The sequence below is a fragment of the Microcaecilia unicolor genome, chromosome 4, assembly GCF_901765095.1.
Source record: "Microcaecilia unicolor chromosome 4, aMicUni1.1, whole genome shotgun sequence".
NCBI classification, from domain to species: Eukaryota; Metazoa; Chordata; class Amphibia; order Gymnophiona; family Siphonopidae; genus Microcaecilia; species Microcaecilia unicolor.
Window position 1 is genome coordinate 142,154,522 of NC_044034.1, and position 24,811 is coordinate 142,179,332.

At 44.7% G+C, this 24,811-nt stretch overlaps 1 protein-coding gene across 2 annotated transcripts in view; it reads left to right on the forward strand.

The window, feature by feature from the left end:
• Positions 1 to 954: 954 nt before the first annotated feature.
• MPPED2 (metallophosphoesterase domain containing 2) overlaps positions 955 to 24,811 on the forward strand; it is a 191,940-nt gene continuing 168,083 nt past the window's right edge. Inside the window, exons 1-2 of one of the 2 annotated variants that reach the window (XM_030200684.1) lie at positions 955 to 1,355; positions 18,244 to 18,480. In XM_030200684.1, the coding sequence (XP_030056544.1) occupies positions 18,353 to 18,480 (128 nt within the window). In that variant the 5' untranslated portion in view covers positions 955 to 1,355; positions 18,244 to 18,352. Of the gene's footprint in view, positions 1,356 to 11,140; positions 11,283 to 18,243; positions 18,481 to 24,811 lie in introns of those variants that run through there. The other variant, XM_030200685.1, reaches the window with a different exon arrangement.

Genomic DNA, 24,811 nt, shown 5'->3' on the forward strand with positions numbered 1-24,811 from the left:
GGCCACCTCATGTCTCTGTCTGTACCTTTGTGCTCTCTTGCCCTCCCCTAACCCCAGTGGCTGCTCCTGTCTCTCTCTGCTCTCTTCCCCTCCCCTGACCCGTGGTCCATCCCCCCGCCCTGCTTTCTCCCCTTCCCCTGACCCTGACCCCAGCGGCCACCCCCTGTATGTGTTTGTCTCTGTCCCTTCTGTGCATTTCCCCCTGTCCCTGGTGGTCACCCCCGGTCTGTGTCTGTCTCTACCCTCTCCCTGCTCTTTCCCCTTCCCCTGACCCCAGCGGCTGTCCCTGTATCTCTCTCATGACTATATCTGCTCTCTCCCCCTCCGCTGACCCCAGTGGCCACCCCTTGTCTCTGTCTGTGTCTGCCTTTGCCCCCTCTGTGCTCTCTCCCTTTCCCCAACCTCACTGGCTGCCCCTGTCTCTCTCTGTGTGCCTGTCTCTGCCCCCTCTCTGCTCTCTTGCCCTCCCCTGACCCCAGTGGCCACCCCCTGTCTTTCTCTCCTGTCTGTCTCTGCTCTTTCCCCCTCCCCTGACCTCACTGACTGTCCCTGTCTCTCTTGCTGTGTCTTTCTGCCTCCTCTCTGCTCTCTCCACCCCCACCCTAGTGGCCACCCCCTGTCTGTCTCTGCTGTCTCCCCCTCCCCTGACCTCACTGGCTGCCCCTATCTCTATCTGTGTGTCTGTCCCTGCCTCCCCTCTGCTCTCTTCCCCTTCCCTGACCCCAGTGGCCGCCCCCTGTCTCTCTCTCCTGTCTGTCTCTGCTCTCTCCCCCTCCCCTGACCCCAGTGGCCGCCCCCTGTCTGTGTCTGTCTCTCCCCCTTCCCACGCTGACCTCAGTGGCCGCCCCCTGTCTGTGTCTGTCTCTGCCCCATCCCTGCTCTTTCCCCCCTCCCCTGACCCCCGCGGCCGCCGCTCTCTCTCTCTCTCTTTCTCTCGCTCTCTCTCTGTCTGTGTCTCTGCAGGCTGGGCGGCTCAGATCGAGGCTGCTCCTCTCCTCTCCCCTCGCTGCCCGCCCTCCTTCCCACCTCCCTTGCTACGCTCCGTCTCTCGCACGGGCCCCCAGGGTCGGAGGTTCTGCCCTGCAGCAGCGGCGCTGGGAGCAGCTGAAGCCCGGGGAGCGGCCGCCCTTCTTCCCCTCCGTGTCCCGGGGCCGGAGCGCACAGGCCGACGGCCGCAGCTGGAGCCGAGGGGTCAGAACAATAGGAAGGAGGGAGCGCAGCGGGGCACCGGCACCGGGGCCTCGGGCATTGCTCGGGATACCCCGGATCGGAACCTCTGCCTGGATCACGACCCAGCTTTTCCCTGCAAGTCCGAGCCTTGGTCTCATCGGGAGGCTGCAAAGTGAGCCCTGCAGGTAAGGACAGGTCACCCGGGGAAGATGGATGGGAGCAGGGCAGCAATTGGACTGTGATGAGAGGTTTGCATGCACTGTGCCACCCTGCCACAGGGTTCCTGCTCCCGGGAGCTTACCAGCTGCTTGTCAGCATGCGGTGGGCTGGGGAGGTGGACTGGAAGGTCCCCTTTCCTCAGACTTTTGCTTCTCTTTACTCTCTTCTGAAGACATGCTGTAGGCTGCTGAAATCTCTATACTGGGCACTATTGCAGTGTACCTGTACCAGGGGTAAACTGCTTCTTTACATTCATCCTGAATCCCAGTCTCTCCCACAGCACATTGCGCTCCTTAAATCAGTTTTGTGCTATCACTCTGTGCTACTGTCATTGTATTCTGTGACTTTTTTTTCCAGGTGAGCAGTAACAATGTTGGTAATGTGTACTAAGAAATCTTATACATTTCTGGAGCTTTTAGTATTGTTATAAATGTATACAGATCCTTAGTTCAGAATTGTAATAAGTTGAGAGCAGGTCTTTCTGCTAGGGTTGGATTTTGGATACTGCAAAGTTTTTTTGACAAGTTTCTAGGTCAGTAGCACAGTTACATTCACTCTTCTGTGGGAATCAGGGAAACTGAAAATGAGGCACGGTGTCTGTCCCAATTAAAAGAAGGAAATACCTAATTTCCAGACTCTCTGTTCTAAAAAAAATACCAGCCAGTTGCTGAATTACCTATACCAGGGGTTCTCAACCCATCCTCAGGACACACCCAGCCAATCAGCTTTTCATGATAGCAACAATGAATATGGATGAGATAAAGTTGCATGCATGCATTACCTCTATTGTATGCAAATCTAACTCATGCATATTTGTGGTGGGTATCCTGAAAACCTGACTGGCTGGGTGTGTGCCAAGGATGGGTTGAGAATCTCCGACTTATATAGTGCTTGTTTGTAACATAAGCCTCTGACAGTCCTGGCCAGAAAGATGGTGTGGTGTGGCGCTAACCTCCACCACATATTTTTCATGTGCTCTATTGGTTGCAGAAGCCTTGGTCTTAACGCCCAGGCCGCTGGGGTCACCGGACAGGTTTTCAGGATATCCCTAATGAATATGCATGACGGAGGTTTGCATGTCTACTACCTCCACTGTATGCAAATCTCCGCCATGCATATTCATTACAGATATCCTGAAAACCTGAGCTGTTGGCTGCCCTCAAAGACTGGGAGTTAAGACCAAGGTGCTGAGGCCTTGCAGGGTTATTGAGAGGAGGATACATTTCTAGAACAGGCTTGTCCAAGTTCAGTCCTTGGGGTACACCCTTCCAGTCAGGTTTCAGAATATTCACAATAAATATGCATGAGATAGATTTGCTGTTTGTTTCATATGCAAATCTACTTCATGCATATTCACTGCGGATAGCCTGAAAACCTGATTGGATGGGTGTGCCCCGAGGACTGGGTTGAACAGCACTGCTCTAGATCACTAGAATACAAACTTTCCTCTCTGAGCACAGCACCCGAACTCTCATCCACTCTCTCGTTACCTCTCGCCTTGACTACTGCAACCTACTCCTCACTGGTCTCCCACTTAGCCACCTATCCCCCCTTCAGTCCGTTCAGAACTCTGCTGCACGTCTTATCTTCCGCCTGAACCGATACACTCATATCACCCCTCTCCTCAAGTCACTTCATTGGCTTCTGATCAGGTACCGCATTCAATTCAAGCTTCTGCTACAATCCTACAAATGTACTCGATCTGCAGCCCCTCCTTACCTCTCAACCCTCATCTCCCCTTACGTTCCTACCCGTAACCTCCGCTCTCAAGACAAATCCCTTCTTTCAATACCCTTCTCCACCACCGCCAACTCCAGGCTCCGCCCTTTCTGCCTTGCCTCACCCCACGCGTGGAACAAACTCCCCGAGCCCATACACCAGGCCCCCTCCCTGCCCATCTTCAAATCCCTGCTTAAAGCCCACCTCTTCAATGTCGCCTTCGGCACCTAACCTCTACACCTCTACCCAGGAAATCTAGACTGCCCACCTTGACATTTCGTTTAGATTGTAAGCTCCTTTGAGCAGGGACCGTCCTTCTTTGTGTATTTTGTACAGCGCTGCGTAACCCTAGTAGCGCTCTAGAAATGTTAAGTAGTAGTAGTAGTATCCTGAAAACCTGACTGGCTGGGGGTGTCCTGAGAACTGGGTTGAGATCAACTTCTATGAATTTGAAGTCTGTTTATCATTTTACATTTAACCATATTATTTCAGAAATACATCCAATATGTGAACCAGATTCCTTTCTCAGGTGCGTAATAATATGAAATAGGGGTAAGAGTCACCTGAAGGCAGGAGAATGTGTACCATATGAGGCTGCAGGAGCAGGATTCACTAGCAGTACCAGACCAGGTAGGGCTTGGAGCAACTGTCTTCCATAATTCGCCTTCCTCTCTGTCCTACTTTAATTTTAATCAGGCTGTAGCCAGGTTGCAGGCCCCCTATGGTTAATGGGACAATTGAGGAAAAGGAAGAGCAGAAAGAGAGTAGTGGGGGAGTGGGAGGAGATGGGGAGGTGTTAAGTGCATCCGGAATAATTTAAAGGAACCAAGCTTATGTGGGCAACAACATTTAACACCTTTTCTAGCCCTCCTCTGCAGCCATAGGTCTTCTTGCAAAGAATGCAGTGTACTTTCTGAAGAAACCTTTTCAGCAACTTTCAAAAGAGGTCAGTCACATTCAAATGCAGTGTCCTGTGTCTGCAGTTTCAGAGAAACATATCCGCCCAGCATGGGATCATTTTTAGAGTCTGAGGCTTCTGCTTAAATCCCTGCAAACAGTGAGCATGAAAAAGCAGGCAAAAATTAAAATAGCCTTCGTTTGCCTCAGCAGCTTTTGGGGGCCGATGCCCAAAGCCTGGGTGCTAAAGCCCACAACAACAGCGCAGAAAACTAACCAATGCTTGAAGCAAATGACATGCAAATTGTATGCATGGATAATTCATGCTATTAAACCAAAAGCAAGTGGAGGAATTTGCCTGGCATATTTATTTGTTACATTTGTATCCACAACAAAGCTACAGGTAGCGGGTCTAATCTCACAAAGTGTGGAATGTTAAATGATATGTAGAAGGAGGGAAGAGACCTCAGACGGGTGAAATTCCAGCACAACTGCTGGTTATACTCCTGTTAGAGTTATCACCATGAATCAATCATTGGTCTCAGACCCACCTCCTCCCTTCATGTGGACATAAACGTTTTTTATGAATAATTAAAAAAAAAGTATGCTGTGTCAACTGTGAATCACACAACTTCGAGAATGGTAAAAAAAAACAAAACACTTAGCTCATTGCAGCTTCAGTAATGGGGTTCCCCACCCAACGGACCCGTTTCGCCGGAGGGGCTTCTTCAGGGGAAAGCGAACACCCAGTTTAGCCGCACTGCTGAAGCGGCAATGTAGCAATCATCCAACCCGACAAACTTCAGATTCGAAGTTGGGCAGCTACATTATAGCGGAGTGTTCCCTTTTGTTGCATTTGTTACATTTGTATCCCACATTTTCACACCTTTTTGCAGGCTCAATGTGGCTTACATAGTACCGTAAACGGCGTTAGCCGATTCCGGTATGAACAAGGTGATATTGAGGTACATGTATGGTAAAGACCATTGGGGGGAACTTAGAGAGGGAGAGGAAGGATTAAGATATATATATATATTTTTTTTTGTTGTTACGTTTGTACCCTGCGCTTTCCCACTCATGGCAGGCTCAATGCGGCTTACATGGGGCAATGGAGGGTTAAGTGACTTGCCCAGAGTCACAAGGAGCTGCCTGTGCCTGAAGTGGGAATCAAACTCAGTTCCTCAGTTCCCCAGGACCAAAGTCCACCACCCTAACCGTTACAGTCTTTGGTTACGTTATGTCGCTGGTATCCCTTGCCAGTCAGGATTTCAGGATATCCAAAATGGAGTATGCATGAAAGAGATCTGCATATAATAGAGGCAGTGAATGCAAATCAAGATCATGCATATTCATTGTGGATATCCTGAAAATCTGACTGGCAAGGAGTATGCCAGAAACACTGATCTAAATGACAAGTCTCATGTGGAATTTGCCTGGCATATGTGCACCAAAGGTTCAGAGTAAGGGGCAGCTCACATGTGAATGCCCAGATAAAACCAGAAGTGCAAGCAGACATTGGCGTTGTTCTTCCGCACCTTTCAATACGTTTGCATTTCAGTTTTTGAAAGACTCATTTTTAAGCACAGAAAAGCAGGTGCTGATATATGCTTTCACTTTCGCTTTTGCTTGGACTCACACACGTTTGTTTCTCACTCTCAGTGCTTAGAAGCTACACAGGCTTTCTTCCGCTTCAAAAAGAAAAAGACAAAACTGGCAGTTTAATGTGAGACATTAAGAAGAAATCCTCTACACAAAACACGTCTATGCTTCCCTGGAGCTGGTGGTACGTTTTTGGCGTTATAGACCAGCATTTGTTTTGGGTATTGCAGCGTTCCCGTCTGAGCGTTGGGAAGGAATACTAACCGACCTCAGCTGCATCCATTTAAATGCACTTCACTACAATTTGCGTAATGTTTACTGCACACGTTAATTCACGCACACCAGCCCTTTGAGCATTCTGAGCACAATAACGTTTGCGCAAATCAAGCGCTAACCGCTTCTTTCTTTATTTTTCCAAATTTATATCCCATTTTAAACCAAAGGAAGTTACAATCAAACGTTCATAATTAAAAACCAAACAAAATACATCTTAGCAATCACTCCTCCAACAATTCTGAAAACTATTTGAATTCACCTCTCAGAATAACTACTCGAGTTCAGTCTGAAGTTATCTTTCTGGGAAAGCTTTCACAAAACAATGCGTTTTCATGTATTTCTGAAATGTCATGGAAGCTTATTCCACATAACAGGTTCAGCAATTGAAAGGGTTTTAGTTTAGAGCATTGTCCCCTTGCTTAAGTTGAAAAAAGCTGGGGGTGGCTCCTTCTAATTGGGGTTACTGTTACCAGGGCTTTTTTTGAGGGGGTACCGGCACCTTTTCCATTGTCTGCTAAAATTGACCTATGGTCCCCAAGTTTTAATGAAAGAGCTCAGGTCCTACATACCAATTCTGCCTTGTCATAGATTCTGTGACTGGTTGCAGGGGTCCTGGCTATTGTGGGGTGGGTCCCTCAGTGATCACCCCACCCCTGAAGGGTGATCTGGCATTTGAGTACTGACACCTTTTTTGCTAGAAAAAATGCACTGATCGTTACCCACAGCTTACTGTGGCTCTTAATATTCTGCATGTGCAAGGGATCGAACTGGAAACCACATTCTTTTTTGTTTAGGAAGGAATTTTATGGTGCAAAACAGTTTCCCTTCTAGGAAGGTGCTAAGGGAGGAGGGGAAAGGGGACGATTGAAGTGTTATGAACTGATGGCAGATGATAATGTGATTAATTAAAACACAGCCTGTAGTCCTGTTCGCCACAGTTGGGGGAATCGAGTTTGTATTCCCCTGCCATCATAGCAGCCAGCTCTGTGGGTGCCACTGAGTGCTGAGCACCCCCAATATTGAGCAAGCTCCTTCACTGGGTCCAGGAATGGGCAATTTGGATTGTAGTTGTCACCCCAATCATTTTGAAGTGCTGGCTCTTATCAGAGAGGAGATGAGTACTGCTTCCGTCAGTCGAGGCGTAGTGCTGAGACGCGCCTTGTGTGTCAGCACACCGAAGATGACTCCTGCGGTTAGAGGGTGGAGGGGGGGAAAAAGACAAAAAAAAGGAGCAAACAGAAAAGATCCAGAGGCAACAGGGTAACAAGCGGATCACAAGTGCTGCAGCAGTACTCTGGAGATCACACTGTGGTTTTGGTGTCGTTAGAGCTGGGAGCAGAGGATACTAAAGCTTGTCAGTAGAAGAAAGAAACTCAGGGCCAGATGCACTAAACTTAACGAGCCATTAACTTGGGTTTTAAAATGGTTCTAGCCAGTTTAACGTGCAAGTAGTAAACCGCGCCATGCACAAAAGTGTTCGCCGAGCCATTTTCCTATCACGGTAGCAAGTAACGAAAACGGAATTCAAATGAGCTAACTACTGTAGTAATGTGGACGCGTCGCGATGCACTACCGATTCCGATGCATGCACAAAAGCAATCTGAACCCTTTACTGTGATATATTGAACGTGTGCTCAGAGGCTGCCGGTGAGTCCAGAGCTGTCATAAGCACATCATAACATGTCCATGTAGTGCGTGCATAACTCTCCGACGTGCTATATATGCGTGGGTACGCGCGTGTGCACATTTGTCGGAGAAGTCATGGTTGCATATGGGAGAAAGCCCAACTTCTCCGACCTCGATGTGTTGTGGTTGGCAACATGTGCAATCCCTGTACACCGTGTCGGAGGGCAGGAACTGGGCAGAGAATGGGCACAGACTGCACATTGCAGTTAGCGTACGGTGCTTACTATGCGCTACCAATTGTGCAGTTAACATGAGCGCAGTTTCCACATTTAGGTTTGTTGTTTGTGCCTAGAACTAGGGGCCACCGTAAAGAGTTATCCCCTGGAGCATCTGCACGAATTGTACCTGTGTGTCCCTAGGTCATTCATTTAGCACAGAACTTGCACCTGACAGACAGACTCATCTACACAAGCACCTGTGTGTCTGTAGGACATTCATTCATTGCTGAACAGACCCTGCCATATGGACTTGGCTACACAAACTTCTGTGTTCCTCTAGGACAGTGATGGCAAACCTTTCAGAGACCGAGTGCCCAAACAGCAAACCAAAATCTAATTATTTATCGCAAAGTGCCATTCCCCCTCCCCGTCCCCATCCCTCTCGTTCCACCTCCCCCTGAGTTCCAGGGACCCCCTCCCTCCCAGTTCAACAGGATCCCCCCTCCCTCTGAGTTCCACAGGGTTCCCTCTCCCTCCCAGTTCCAGGATCTCCCCTCCCCTCTCCCTCCCAGTTCCAGGGCCAGGATCCCCCCTCCCCTGTCCCTCCCAGTTCCAGGGTCCCCCCTCCCCTCTCCCTCCCTCCCACCCAGTTCCAGGGTTGTCGTGGGAGGAACCAGAATGCTGCTCATTCAATGACTCTCTCCGAAATTTAAAAGTCATAGCTGGTCGGGGTTAAGGCGGCGTTGGCGGCAGCAGTAGCAGTGAAAAGCGTGCTGACTCAGCGCGCCTTCAGCCTTCCCTTCTGTCTCTCAAGCTCTGTGGTCCCGCCCTTGCGGAAACAGGCAATGAGGGCAGGACCAGAGCTTGAGAGACAGAAGGGAAGGCTGAAGGCGTGCCGAGTCAGCACGCTTTTCACTACTACTGCTGCTGCCGCCGACGCCGCCTTAACCCCGACCAGGTGTGACTTTTAAATTTCGGAGGTGGGCCCTGGTGCTCGGAGGGCAGGGCAGGAACTGGCTGAGGCGACGGCGCGCGTGCCAACAGAGAGGGCTCTGCGTGCCCTCTCTGGCACGCGTGCCATAAGTTCGCCATCACTGCTCTAGGATGTTCATTTAGTACAGAACACACATCTAACAGACAGACTTGGCTACACAGCGCCTGTGCGTCTCTAGGACGTTCATTCGTTACAGAACACATACCTACTAGACGGACTCAGCTACACAAGCTTCTGCGTTCTTCTAGGATGCTAATGTAATATAGAACACACAATTGCCACACAAACCCAGCAGTTAGCTGATCCTTCCATTTTAGGCTGTTAGGTAACCTGGCATTGCTCCAGATATTCTGGCAGCCACAACATACATAGATTGGTAAATCAGACAGTTATGTCACTGTCGGCACTTAAACCGCTTTACTCCACTTTTAGCAGCTAAAGCTTATTTGTACTTATCCTGTACCTTCTTAGAGTCCATTAGTAATTTTGCTGCCCCTTACCCTTTCTGTCACTGACAAAAAAAAAATAGTTCCTGATATTTCTCCTCAGTCTGCCCTCTCAGAACCTCATCTTAAGATTTCTTGTTCTGTAAATCCCATCCATTTTTTTTGTGTGTGATTAATATCTTTCGGGAAATGTGGATGTCTACCTTATCTGTTATCTGGTGCCGCTTCTCTGGGGCTTGCGTATTTAGATTTTCTAAGCCTTATCTTGCAGGGCTTCTGATGCAGTTCTTGGCCACCTCAATTCTCTCTATAGCTTTCTAGCAGGAAGGCCTTCAGAACTGGGCACAATGCCAGGTGAGGTCACCTGATGGGTGGCACAATCCCCTCCTCTCTATGAATGCATACAGTGATATAGACTGAGCAATATAGGTTGTGTCAGGGGAGATGGTAAGTTAGATTGGCCCAGAAAGACAGGACAGCTTTGACCTTTGCTCTGTTACATCTAAAGATGATTGGAGGAGGTGTTAAGGTCATCTAGGCTGGAGCTGTACAATGGACTTATATAGAGTTGCCTCCTGTGGCAGCTGCCAGCAAACCATGCGACTTACTGTACTGATGTTCAAGGCAGAAAAGGGGGGTCTGTTTAAAAGGTTATTGCGTAGCGCTTTTGATATTTACCTTCCAGCCACAAGTTTGTTCAGTCGTAATGTGATAGTATTTTCCAGTTCTTCATGTGAGTAGTGTAAGAATGTGGGTGAGCGTGTACAGGGTGAGCCAGTGGAAGAGCTGAACTTTTGCTACAAAAGCTTCCATTAGTGCCTTAGGGTGAACAGCTCATTTGGAGCCTGCCTGTTAATGGGGGGGTGAGCTAACTTCCTTTTTTGGGCAGGTATGGCGGACCCCGGCTGGACTGCTGTGGGTGGCTGAGAAGAGAAGGTGGCTGGAGGGTTGGCCCTGGCTTTAGTTGGGCCCAGAGTGAGGGCAGATAGTAGCCCTGATTGAGCAGTTATTGCCTCTAATGGAGGGCAATTCTCTTGGGACAGAGGGAGGGAGATGTGGGGCTAATAAAGGCCAGCCCCCCTCCACCCATGAGGACTAGGATCCTTTCTGCTCCTCAGAGGTGGTTGTTTACCTGCCCTCACGCCCCCTATCATGATCAATATGTCTGTATGTGTATGGTGGGGTAATTGCTTTGTCCTGATTTTTTTTTTTTTGGGGGGGGGGGGGGGGAGGGTACCTGAGGTACAGCCTGTGCAGAAGGAAGTTTTTCTGGACAGGGCCTCAATGTTCACCAGAAGGTGAATATTGTGCCCCAGCTCAATACAAGCGTGGAGGTCCGTGTCTAGAACCTTAGCCTTCTTGCTATGGCAGGTAAATTGTGTGTTTACATTATTTGGGTTTTTTGCACTACGACTTCTTGCTAAGAACGGCAGGTAGTCAGGTTGTTGGTTGTAAAGAAATACATTTTTCACTTGCTTACTAGCTCGGGTTATACAGTTATCACCAATACACAAAACTACGGCCTGTTTTATACAAAGAAATCTCTCTAGTCTCAATTACTTATATGTTAACATAATGTGTTTTCCTGTTATGTTACAATTATGTGAGTGAGAGAGAAAAAGGGGGGGGGGGGGGATGATTAGTCTTGTATCCCCGTCAATGCAGCTGGAAAAATAATGTTCAGAGGATTCGCTGGGCTCCCCTGTGCTGCCTTCTATTTGCTCGGGGTCAGAGTACCGCATTCATCCAGTGACAGTCTAGAAGTGACAACAGTAGCAGTCATCCCGGTGGTTAGGAACATCAGCCGCACACAAGTCAGGATGGTGCGATCTCAGAGCCATTGGCCAGTGACTGTAATCAGTCAGGGGGAGAGGGTGGGGGCAGAGAGATGGAGCCAGCGCCAAGCAGCAAACAGCGAGCAGACAGTGCAGGATCCCTCCCAGCAGAGGAAGCTCTCGGGAGAGACAGACTGGAGTGCGGCATGAGGTGGAAGTCAGCAGCAGCTCACCATCACTCAGGGAACTGCATGCGTGTGTGTGCGTTTTCTCTTTCTGCTACTTTGGAAACTCCTCTTCATCTGGATAGCTTCAATGCTTCTTTTCTTACGGGGACAGGAAGGTTTGTGAATTGATAACGCTGGATGCACGCTAGACTTGTTTATTGCATGTTTATAAACGCCGGAAGGGCTGATGCAGCTGGATCATCTTGTATCTCCAGCCCTTTCTTGTTATAGCATAACCTGCTAATTAATCTCTGAAAGCATTCAGTTGGAAACTTTTCATAGCTTTTAGTAATCACATGGGCTGGATTATTATTTAATACGTGTCACGGTGTTCCTTGCTTCAATGTGACTTGTGTGTGTTACTCGTAGCAGACTGATTTCTAGAGTTGTCACACTAGGTAACGCTCATCACTGTAACATCAGCATGAAAAGTCTCTGCTATATGGATGTACCTATAGATACAGTCCCCTATTCCTCTCGAAACTCAGAGTGTTAAGGAATAAAAATGGGGCAGTTAATATGGAGTAAAACAATATTTGTGTTTTGTGCAGAATGTTATCTTTCAGGATGGACGAAGAAGGAATAGGAATGTGCCTTTGGTTTGTTAGGGCACTTTAAGGGCCTTGTTTATTTATTTTTGTTACATTTGTACCCCGCACTTTTCCACTCATGGCAGGCTCAATGCAGCTTACATGGAGCAATGGGGGGTTAAGTGACTTGCCCAGAGTCACAAGGAGCTGCCTGTGCCAGGAATTGAACTCACTTCCTCAATTCCCCAGGACCAAAGTCCACCACCCTAACCACTAGGCCACTCCTCCACTCCACTTAGAAAGTTGCTCTAGTGTTTTTAGTGCGCGCTAAAAATTAGCGTGTGCTAACCGTGTAGATGCCTGTAGGTTATGGGCATCTACATGGTTAGCGTGCGCTAAAAACGCTAGCATGCCTTTGTAAACAGGGCCCTAAGTTGATTAGTTTATGTCAAAACACTGTAGCTCATGTTAAAAGATGGCTACTAAGCTTAATGTGTGAAATTAATCAAACAAAACTTGGAAAAAGTAAAACTGAATATTTTTTTTCCCTGCACACATCTCTAATAGAGACTTCTACTTTATTTATTTATCTATTTAAACGGTGTATACCCTCGATCTCAACATTCTTAGCAGTTTGCAAGGTACACACTGACAAGTTTTACAACAAAATATCATAAGAACAGATAAAACCAGACTTTTATAAATCCCTCAGCTAAAAAAATTGTTACAAATCAGCTGCTCCTGTCATGCTGCTCCCTTCTAAATTGTCCGCAGTCTCCTTCCATACATACATTAGCTGGCAAAGTATTCCGTAATTTTGGCCCAGAAGTTAAGGTGGAGAAGCTGGTGGGTTGAAATGGTAAAGGAAGGGTTGGGCTGGGATGTCGCTGAAACTCTTGAATGGATTTCTGCAGCATCTCAAACGCTTAAGGTTAGAAAATATTGCTCATCCAGGTGCATTTGCATTCTTTGAAACTTGTATAATTGGTACTGGTGGCTGCAGGAATTGAGATGTGTCTGGTGGGAGCTGTCTTTATAATTCAGTGGCTATTTAACATGTGTTAATCCTTGGAGGAAAGGAGAAACAGGGGTGACATGGTACAGACGTTCAAATATTTTAAAGGTGTTTATCCGCAAATGAACCTTTTTCGGAGACAGGAAGGCGGTAGAACTAGAGGACATGAATTGAGGTTGAAGGGGGGCATACTCAGGAGTAATGTCATGAAGTATTTTTTCACAGAGAGGGTGGTGGATATGTGGAATGCCCTCCCGCGGGAGGTGGTGGAGATGAAAACGGTAATGGAATTCAAACATGCGTGAGATAAACACAAAGGAATCCTGTTTAGAAGGAATGGATCCACAGAATCTTAGCAGAGATTAGGTGGTGACGCCGGTAATTAGGAAGCAAAACCGGTGCTGGGCAGACTTCTACAGTCTACACCCTGATCGTGACTGAATAGATATGGATGTGCTGGAGTGTAAATTTTAAGGGGTTTCGACGTTAGCTTCAGAACTTAGTACAAGAAGAGTGCTGGGCAGACTTCTATGGTTTGTGCCCCGAGAATGGCATGGACAAATCAAACTCGGGTATAACGTATCACATACCATGTAAAATGAGTTTATCTTGTTGGGCAGACTGGATGGACCGTACAGGTCGTTATTTGCCGTCATTTACTATGTTACTATGTGTTTGTGTGTGTAACATTATTCTGCTTTGGAGAGTTGGAGAGAAAGTTAGTTGCAGTTACTGAAAATCACAGTTTACATGTTGCTGTTTGTGGGGTTTTTTTGTGTGTGTTGTGGCTTTTATGTTTGTTGTAGAAAGATGCGTTAGAAATCAAATACACCAATTAAAAGGAGATAAATCAGGATTTTCACACTTTTTTTCTAATTGCTGTGGACTGTTTGTTCATGGCTTGTTATTGTTCTGTTTAATGAGCACGGGCTCCTGGACAGAAGGATGTTTACATGCTGTAATGCAGGTTCATCATATGGTACCCTCTGGTATTGCTTCTTTGGAAAATCCTACCTTGCAGTTGGCGTTTTGCTGATAGTAGACCAGGCTGAGACTAGTGTGGGACTGTCTCTTCCCTGCCCCAGTCTGGCTGCAGTTCCTTTGCTTACATTCCAAAAAAAGCTTTCCTGTTCTCCTGAGACTAGACAATGCCTTTATGGGGCTGCTGCCCTGTCAGGAACATTCTAGTGCTCCTTTTCATCTCGACTGGTTCAGTAAAATGCAATTCAAATTGCAAATATGGCAGACCATGGAATTTAGAACGTATGGTGGCAGTAAACCTAGGCCTGAGGTTTAAAACTATTAAAATAAAGAATAAATGGTAAAACCATCTGCCTTTAACAGCTCATTGCTGTACTGTTGCAAAGCTGAAATGTAGTCTTGAAGGGACATTTTTGATACGATGCCCAAATCCAATTGTAGATGTTTTACTGAAAATGTCAACAAATCTCATCCCGAATATAGCAATTTTTGACCCAGAAAAAGGTCTATTTTTTGGCTTCAAAAATTACTATTTTCCAGTTGTTTTGTGCTAAGATAAAAAAAGTCCTAGAGAAAAACACACAAAAACAAGCCATAGGGGTGGCTGTCTGGCACCATTCCTAGTAAACAGGCCACACAGACATCCCAGCAGAGCAGAGGGGCAGCCTAGTGGTCAGTGCAGTGGACTTCACATAAAGAGACCCAGGTACATATCCCACCTTCACACCCTTATTTTGTATAGTGAGCCCTCCAGGAACCCCTAAAAATCTACTGTACGTAACAATACACCACTACAAAAGTCCTCAGGTCTGCAGGTATCTCCTATCTGTAAGTACAGTTGGTATTTTGTGGGATTTGGAGGGCTCACAATTTTCACCACAAGTGTACTAGTTAGAGTGGGATATGACCCAGGGTCCCTTTCTCTGCAGTCCACTGCACTGACCACTTGGCTATTCCAGGGACCTGCTTGCTGCTTTAATAGAACTGGCCATTATATCTGAAGCTGTCACAGAGCCTGTTCTGAACTGTCACTGTCACATCTTCAGGGGGTAGGAAGGGGTCAGTGACCACTAGGGGATTAAGTGGAGGGGATCATGTGTTCATCCCTCCAGTGGTCAGCTTTTCAGTTAGGGCACCATTTTGTGACTTAGTCGTGATTGAAATAGGTCCAGATAAAAACGTCCCAGTTTGGGCATCAGATGGTTTTATTTTGTTCCATTATTGCTGAAAGTTGTCCACATTCTGGGCCTGCCCAACCCCCCCCCCACCCCCAACATGCTCCCTAGCAATTAACACTCAAATTTAAATGTAACAATATTCTTCTTTATGCCTCATTACAGCATTTAGGGCCTCTTTTGCCATTCTGCGGTAAAAGGGGGCTCGTGGTGGCATTGGCATGCAGGTTTTGCCGCACACCTAGGCTTCCTTTTACTGCAGCAGGTAAAAGGCATTTTGCTTTAAAGGAACTGGCCATGTGGCAATTTAACCAGAACCCTCATCCACACTCTTATCACCTCTCGCTTAGATTATTGCAACTTGCTTCTCACAGGTCTCTCACTTAGCCATCTCTCTCCTCTTCAATCTGTTCAAAATTCTGCTGCACGACTAATATTCCGCCAGTGTTGTTATGCTCATATTAGCCCTCTTCTCAAATCACTTTACTGGCTTCCTAACCGTTTCCGCATACAGTTCAAACTCCTCTTATTGACCTATAAGTGCATTCACTCTGCAGCTCCTCAGTACCTCTCCACTCTCATCTCTCCCTACATTCCTCCCTGGGAACTCCGTTCACTGGGTAAATCTCTCTTATCTGCACCCTTCTCCTCCACCGCTAACTCCAGACTCTGTTCCTTTTATCTTTCTGCACCATATGCCTGGAATAGATTTCCTGAGCCGGTACGTCAAGCTCCATCTCCAGCCGTCTTCAAATCTAGGCTAAAAGCCCACTTTTTTGATGCTGCTTTTAACTCCTAACCCTTATTCACTTGTTCAGAACCCTTATTTTATCATCCTCACTTTAATATTCCCTTATCTCTTGTTTGTCTGTCCTAATTAGATTGTAAGCTCTGTAGAGAAGGGACTGTCTCTTCATGTTCAAGTGTACAGCGCTGCGTACGTCTAGTAGCGCTATAGAAATGATAAGTAGTAGTAGTAGTTAACCACTTGCCATGCGGCCATTTCTTAGGGGACCCTTACCACTACCTATTTAGTAAGTGGTGAGGGCTCCGCTCTAATTTGACGCTGCCCAAATACCGCCGGGTAAGCTCCTGGCGCAGAAATTTTTTTAAAAACACCACACCAGAAATGGCACGTGGAGGGGGCAGACAGTACCTGTGGGCTTCTGTGGTAGTGCCTGATTGGCATACGCCAATGTCATGGTTGCTGTACCACGGTGTTGTTAAAGGGCCCCTTAATTTCTAAAAGACATTATGATCGATTTTATTTTTACTTAGCTGCTTTCTGCTGAAATTCTTTGCCACTGAATTTAAGACCTGAAAATTCCTATGTCTCGAAACTTTTTTATTTAAGGAATATTTGCTTGCCAAATATTTGCTGTTTATTTATTTTTATGTAACTTGTATTATTGGATATTATGTATGTACATCTGACTTGAATTTTAATTACATACACCATTTTCAACCTATAAGGGATTTGGCAGTCAACAAATACCAGATTAGATTAGATTAGTTGAACTACAGAGAAAAATGTCTCAAATCTGAGTTTCAAGAATCGCGATTTGGACTTTTTCCGGTGAAAACTGTCCATCTGCCGTTTTGTGCCGCTTTTGGAATGTTTTTCTCCTTTGAAAATGAGCTCCTTGGTATTCCAAACATCCACTAGGTTCTGCTTGTGGATATCTGCAGATGAAAATGTAGATTTCTTTTCAGGAAGTAAGGGATGAGTGGAGCACAGGCCTTGGCAGTAGATATGGATGAACAAGTTAAGCTGAATTAGAATCAGGCAGTTTGGAGAAAATTTCCGGTCTCCTTGGTGGATCTGGAAAAATGTTCTGATCTGCTTGTGCTTTTTTAAAAAAAAATTATTTGTCATGAAACCTATAATTATTGAATTGTTCAGATATTTATAGTTTGCATTCATGTGGCTTTCTGTATGTGTGTGTATATCTGTGTGTGTGTGTGTTTATGTGCATTCATGTGGCTTTTTTGTATGTGTGTGTATATATCTCTGTATGTTTGTGTTCATTTGTGTAGCTTTCTGTATGTGTGTATGTATCTCTGTGTGTCTGTTTGTGTGCATTCATGTGGCTTTCCATATATGTGTATGTATCTGTCTGTGTCTTTGTGTATCTTTGTACCTCAGTGTACAGATGGACAGATAGAAAGAGTGATGGATGGAGCTCCCCCAATAGGTTTACCTCTTGGGTGATACTTGCCTATAAGGATATACTACTACTACTACTTAACATTTCTAGAGCGCTACTAGGGTTACGCAGCGCTGTACAAATTAATAACTAAGGACGGTCCCTGCTCAGAAGAGCTTACAATCTAAAGGACAAAATGTTTTTGCTCTGCGAGTGAATGGAGTATTCCGTGTCTGTCCTTTACCGTCATCAGCAGCATGAGGGCTGAGCCTTTATCACTAAAACTTCCCCTATTATTATATTTGAGGATCTGGGCCAATAGGTAGGCAACAGTGCTATTGTTTTTCTAAAGTGTAAAATATGTCAGTATTTTTTTTTGTGTGAGATTAAAGAGAATGACCTTATTCAGACATGCCACTCATATCATCCAAGTCTGTTTTGATATTTGGGGGGGGGGGGGGGGGGAATCTGAACTTTTTTGCTGATATGGTGTTGAATTTACAGTGTTTGGGGTCAGGTTTTGGGGGAGCTACAGGAAGGAACCACAAAAATGTCAGCAATCATTTTGTCCTGTGATTTTAAGTATTTCCTTGGTGGCAAAAGTTCTGTTTGTGATAAGCTGTTATAGGTTCCAACTGAATGCGAATTGCAATTGATTTTGTAACCCCTGAGTTTATGAAAGGACGGTTAATGTCCAAATAAAATCATTTGACCCTCAAGCAAATAATAAGTACATCTTTTTCTGTCTCAGTATCTGTAATTAGCCTGAAATTTGTATTTATGTATTATGGATACATATTACATAGTAAGTAGTGCTTTATCCGGACTCTGACACCAGGGTCCTTCATGCCAATCAGACTAACTTAAAATGACAGACCTTACAATGATGGTGAGAAAAAAGTGATTCCAGCTTCCAGACAAAATCAGTCCATATCTAGAATTCAGTTTATAGAGTAGGCTAGTAGTTAGTGCAGCAGGTTTTGATACTAGTGAACTGGGATCGATTCCCACTTCAGCTCCTTCTGACTCTGGGGCAAGTCACTTAACCCTCCCATTTCCCAAGGTACAAAATAAGTACCTGTATGTAATGTGTAAACCGCTTTGATTGTAACCACAGAAAGGCAGTGTAGCAAGTCCCATCCCCTTTCCCTTTGAGCAGTTTCAAGAAATGAGAGTCACAATTTTCATTGAGTTCTGCCTCTTGTTTTTTTTTTTCTTTCTCCATATAGAAGTGGGGACTGTTGATGACTGCATTGAGAAGTTGACAGGACACAGGATGCCCTCCTTGAGGCTGTGCTCTGGAAAGCTGTGAATCGCTCATGCCTGTAGGGAGAAAGGATGGCTCATGGAATTCCTTCACAAGGCAAAGTTACAATAAGCGTGGATGAGTACAGCTCGAACCCCACCCAGGCGTTCACGCACTACAACATCAACCAGAGCAGGTTCCAACCTCCGCACGTCCACATGTAAGTGGTACTATTTCCCCGTACATTTCTACAGGCTTTTAAGTGTGTTAGTGATGCTTTCTGAATGTATCTAACCTGAGTGCCTGGAATAATGATCTCTGGGTTGCAGAGAAACTATTCATTTAAAATGAAAACCCCTTCTCTAAAAATGAGAAACTACATTAAAAAAATCCAGTTTATAAAAAAAGGAAAAAGAAAAAAAAGCTGAGATTTTGTTCTGTAAATGAACGTTATTCCCAGAAATATGTGTAAACTCTTCTGCATACTGGGAAAATGGGTGAACTGATATTGACAGTTCACCTCAGGCTCCTGGCTGGGAGTGGGTCTGTTTAAATCCTCTGCTGTCTTTTAATCGCATCTTACAGTTGTTGCAAGAGCTGTCGTTATCCAGGGAATCAGAACCAGTCCTAGAGTTTATGGGTCAAACTGTTCTGAACATTGAGCAGTAACAAACATCACTGCAGCACAATTCCCAGGGAGATTTACCTTCCCAGCAGTGACAGAGCAGGCATGGGGTAATGTGCAACAGAACAGAGAGCAAAGGGCAGTGGAGCCTCCGAGATGAGGGCCAGGGCCATCCAGGGCCGCCGAGAGGGGGGGGACAAAATTCCCCAGGCCAGGGCCTCTGGGGGGGGGGGCCCGGCGCCACCACCGCAAACTGGCCCGCCCACCGTCGCTCCCTGGCATTGAATTTAAGTGCCTCAACTTCGAAAGTGCAGCAAGCAGTGGCAGACCACTCCTTCCTTCCGTGTCCCACCCTTGCCTGACATAACTTCCGCGAGGGCGGGACACAGAAGGAAGGAGTGGTCTGTCGCTGCTTGCTGCACTTTCGAAGGTGAGGCGCTTAAGGTCAGTGAAGAGGGCCCGGGGGTGGAGAGATCTGCTTGATCTGCTTTGTTTGTCTCCACGTGATAGTTGAGGGGTCAGTGCTATGCAAGAGCACAATAGCTCTTAAAATAACTACAGCTGTGTAGGAAAGTTTGGAGCAGCATTTTAGAAAGGGCGTTCAACTCAGAATAGGGACGTCTACGTCAGAGTATCACAAATGAACGTCCATCTCACATGTATTTTAGATCAGGATGCAGCCTGTTCTAAAATCTACGTGAGATGAATATCCATATACTGGAAATGTCCAGCATGAGCATCCATTATACAAACTGAAATGTCCATATTATAAACGGGGCAAACAAGGGACATGGACGTCTGTGTGGCAGCATAAGAATATCCATCTTATCAAATGACCACACAGACATCCATGTAGAGCAGAGGGGTAGCCTAATGATTAGAGCAGTGAGCTGAGAATCAGGGGACCCAGGTTCAAATCCCACTGTAGCTGTTTTTTTCAAATCGTGCTTCAGCTGTTTGTGATTTTTTTTTTAAAATTTTTGAGCCCTCCAGGAACAGAATAATACCTACTGTACCTGAATGTACACCACGTCAGTAGCTTTCAGGCTTACAGAGTTCTTTTATATTCAGTACAGTAGGTATTTTACTGTTCCTGGAGGGCTCACAATTTATAAAAAAGAGCTGGTGGGATTTGAATTTCGGTCCTTTGAGTCTTAGTCCACTGCACTAAACATTAGGCTACTCCTCAGACCTGTTAAGAATGTCCATAATACCCAAAGTTATCATAGAGCCTGGTATCCCTTAGTTTCACATTCAGGGGAGAGGGAGGGCGACAGCCACCACTGGGGGATTAAGTAATTGACGTGCCTTAATCCCTCCAGTGGTCAGCTGAGCAATCAGAGCTCTTTTCTGTAACCTGTGACAAGTGCCAGGGCTAAGTAAAAATGGTCTGTCTCTTTGGACTTGGACATCCCTTCCCCTTCTGTGATTAGACTTGGACATCTCTTCCCCTTCTGTGATCAGAGTTGGACAACCATATTTTAGGCCCTCCCCAGTTCCACCCAAAACTCGCCCCAACAATGTCCCCTTGTCATATGGATGTACTGCAGTTTTAGATGTCTATATCCTGCCTTTGGAAAATTGGGATTTGGACATCCATGCAATATGGACCATCTAAATGCCAGTTTTCAGACATCCAAAACAAGAATAAAGCTTCCAAAACAACCATCTTAGGCACCCCTAGTCACATTATCTCATAAGTATATGACCTCTTCATTGTACAATTAACACATTATCTCTTTCTATAAATTTTAATGCATAATTACTATTTGCTGATTTTAACAACTTGAAAATAATATGACATGTGCAAAGGTTTGGGAATCCTTGCAGCTGATTCATTATTACTTATTTTTTTTTGAATGTAAGGCCTAAAACGTTTAGTGACTTATTAAGCCTTCAATTAGTTAGATGAAGACAATTCAACAACTGAACAAATATTCTGACCCTTTTAACCTCTCAGCCCCTTACTGTGTTCAGTCTACTTTCAAAAGCTTGTGTATATAGAGGTTGTGTCATAAGAACATAAGAGTAGCCATACTGGGTCAAAGCAATGGTCCATCTAGCCTAGTATCCTGTTTTCCAAACAGTGGCCAAGCCAGGTCACAAGTAATTGGCAGAAACCCAATTAGCAGCAACAATCCATGCTACCAATCCTGGGGCAAGCAGTTGCTTCCCCATGTCTGTCTCAATAGCAGACTATGGACTTTTCCTCCAGGAACTTGTGCAAACCTTTTTTAAACCCAGATACGCCAACCGCCATTACTACATCCTCCGGCATTGAGTTCCAGAGCTTAACTATTTGTTGAGAGAAAAATATTTCCTCCTATTTGTTTAAAAGTATTTCCATGTAACTTCCTCAAGTGTCCCCTCTTTTGGAATGAGTAAAAAATCGATTTACTTCTACTTGTTATATACCTCTCAGGATCTTTTAACCTCAGTCATATCTCCCGTCATCCGTATCTTTTCCAAGCTGAAGAGCCCTAACCTTTTTAGCCTTTCCTCATACGAGAGGAGTTCCATCCTCTTTATCATGTTGGTTGCTCTTCTTTGAATCTTTTCTAATTCTGTTATATCTTTTTTGAGATACAGTGACCAGAACTGAACGCAATACTCGAGGTGCGGTTGCACCATAGATCAATATAAAGGCATTATAGTATTTTCAGCCTTATATCCCCATCCCTTTCCTAATAATTCCTAGCATCCTGTTTGCTTTTTTGGCCACTGATGCACACTGAGCAGAAGATTTCAGTGTATTATCTACAACGATACCCAAATCTTTTTCTTGAGTGCTGACTCCCAAGGTGGACCCTAGCATCAGGTAGCTATGATTTAGATTATTCATTTCAGTGTGCATCACCATGCATTTTTCCACATTAAATTTCATCTGCCATTTGGATGCCCAGTCTTCCAATTTCCTAAGGCCTTCCTGCAATATTTCACAGTCCGCACGTGTTTTAACAACCTTGAATGGTTTTGTATCATCTGCAGATTTAATCACCTCACTCGTCATTCTGATCCCTGTAGCACTCCACCCTCCTCCATTAAGAGAAAAGACCATTTAACTCTGTTTTCTGTCCAATAACCAATTCCTAATCCACACCAGAACCTTGCCTCCTATCCCATGACTCTTTAATTTTCTCAGGAGTCTCTCATAAGGAACTTTAACAAAAGCTTTCTGAAAATGTAGATACACTAAATCAATCTGCTCACCTTTATCCACATGTTTATTCATACCTTCAAAGAAATGAACCAATTTGTTGAGGCAAGACTTCCCTTCGCTGAACTCATGCTGACTCTGTCTCATTAAACCATATTTGTCTGTGTATTCCATAATTTTATTCTTTATACTAGTTTCCACTATTTTTCTCGGCACTGACATCAAGCTTACCAGTCTGTAATTTCCCAGAACACCCCTGGAACCCTTTTTAAAAATCATTAGCACATTGGCCACCTTCCAATCTGTAGGTACTACGGACGATTTTAATGACAGGTTACATATTAGTAACAACAGATCAGCAATTTCATGCTTGAGTTCTCTGAATACCCTTGGATGTATGCCATCCAGTCCAGGTGATTTACTACTCTTTAATTTGTCATTTTGGCTCAGTACATCTTCCAGGTTCACTGAGATTTCCTTCAGTTCCTCTGCATCATCATCCTTGAAAACCATTTCTGATACAGACAGATCTCTACATCTCTGTGAAGACAGAAGCAAAGAATTCATTCAGTTTTTCTGCTCCCTGAGCACCCCTTTGCTCCTTCGTGATCTAATGGTCTTACGGATTTCCTTGTAGGCTTTCTTCTTCTGATATACCTGAAAAAGTTGTTGCTGTGAGTTTTAGCCTCTGCTTCAAGTTTCTCTTCATAGCCTTCTTTATTAATGCTTTGCATCTGACTTGCTAGGGCTTATGTTGCTTCCTATTTTATTCATTTGGGTCCTTTTTCCATTGTTCGAAGGACAATATTTTGGCTGTAATAGCCTCTTTTACTTCACCTTTTAATCATGCTGGCTCTCATTTTCTCTTCTTTCCACTTTTTCAAATATGTGGAATGCATCTGGACTGGGCTTCCAAGATGGTATTTTTGAATAACGTCGATACTTGATTTAGAGGGGCATTTTCGAAAGAAACATCTAAGTCAGAATTTGGACGTTTTACAAAGATGTCCAAATTCTGAAGCAGGGAGAAGGTCATTTTCGAAAACGTTTGGGGCACCTTTTTGTGCCTTATATTCATAATAAAAACAGGTCCAGCTCAAAACGTTGAAGTTTTAGTGCTGGATGTTTTTGCTTTGTTCCATTATGGCTCAAAGATGTCCAAGTCTTAGGAGGTCCCGCCTTGAACACGCCTCCGATACGTCCCCTTGAGATTTGGATGTCCTTCCGACGGACTTCTGAGAAAGATGTCCAAAATGCGGTTTTGATTATACTGATTTGGACATTTCTGTGAGATGGACGTCCAAATACCGATTTATGTCACTTTTTGGATGCCCATTTCTTTCGAATGGTGCTGTGTCAGAGCTGCATCTATACGGGCTCACAGGTTGGATCTGAAACATGAATGCTGTGGAATAAGCATGTGGACAAATTCCCAATCGATTCAAAAGCTTTAGTCATTAAAAAACTCAAGGGTAGATTCCATACGTGGTGCCAAAAAAGTGCTATTCTCTAAGCTGCGTTTAAAGTTAGGTGCAGTTTTTAGAATAGCGCTTAAACCCAGGAATCGGGCCTAACTTTAGGAGTGGCCTTTTGCACCAACTGAAATGTGGTGCAAGTATACATGCCTATATCAAGCACGTATTCCCGTTATTCTATAACAACGCACGTTCATTTTAGGAATGCCCTGTTCTGCCCATACCCCTCCCATTCCCGTGCCCACTTTCTCAAACCACGCTTAAAATTTAGATGCGGTTCCTGTGCCTAAATTTACACGCACAAACGTCAAATAAATTTAATTAGTGGCAATAATTGCTTGTTAAAAAAACAATTATTGATGCTAATTAGCTTGATATTTAATTAAATTGTGCACATTCCATTTTTGGCAACTTTTACAGAATTAGGGGGTCAATGCAGAGGCTTAGAGAAATCTAACCATACTGTCGGTTTAGGTTGTTTTCTTACATTGCAATGTCATCTGGTGCAACAAGGTTAGAAACCTGATACAGAGGAATTTCAGGAGTAGCTTTCATACTACTGCACTGCTGTAGAGCCCGTGGGTACTGTTTACCTGAAAGGATGCAGGTTTCCTGTTCCTGTGAATTACTTTAGTGGGAGAAAGTATGTTGTTATGAATCTGCTCTAACCCTGTTCCTAGAAGGAATGAGGGTGAAAGTTTATGAGTATTTATCTTTATTTACTTCAGGTTTCTTTATTATTTTAATTACTATAATGTATAACAATATACAGATAGAAACAATAAACATAACATCCTGTCATTGTTGAGAGAAAAAAAAAAAGGAAAATCCAGGGGTTTAGATACCGGAGACGTTATTGATCTCAAACCTTTTCTGCCATAAGTATTTTTAATTAGGCATATTGTATCCTACAACTGATTGATATCTAAATGTGTGTTATCTTTCCAATTGTATAATATCACATGTATGGTGATTGTAAGCGGAAGATTAAGGTGCTGATTCTAACTGTGCCATTTGCATTTTAGATGTGCATAAATCAGCACTTAAACATTTGTCTTACATAAATATCTATGTTCTGATTTTACGAAACTGAGATATGTGTAAAAGTGAAGAACATGAAAATGGCAAGGGTGGGACTGAAAAATGAATGGAGGTAGGGTGTGCAATAATGCTTAAATGGTGTCTCTACACATTTGCAGCTTTCGGGTTGATGTAAGGCACCAAAAAAAACTGAGCACAATTTATAATTATTTTTGATAATATTTTATTTGTTTTAGTATATGTGCACTTTGGT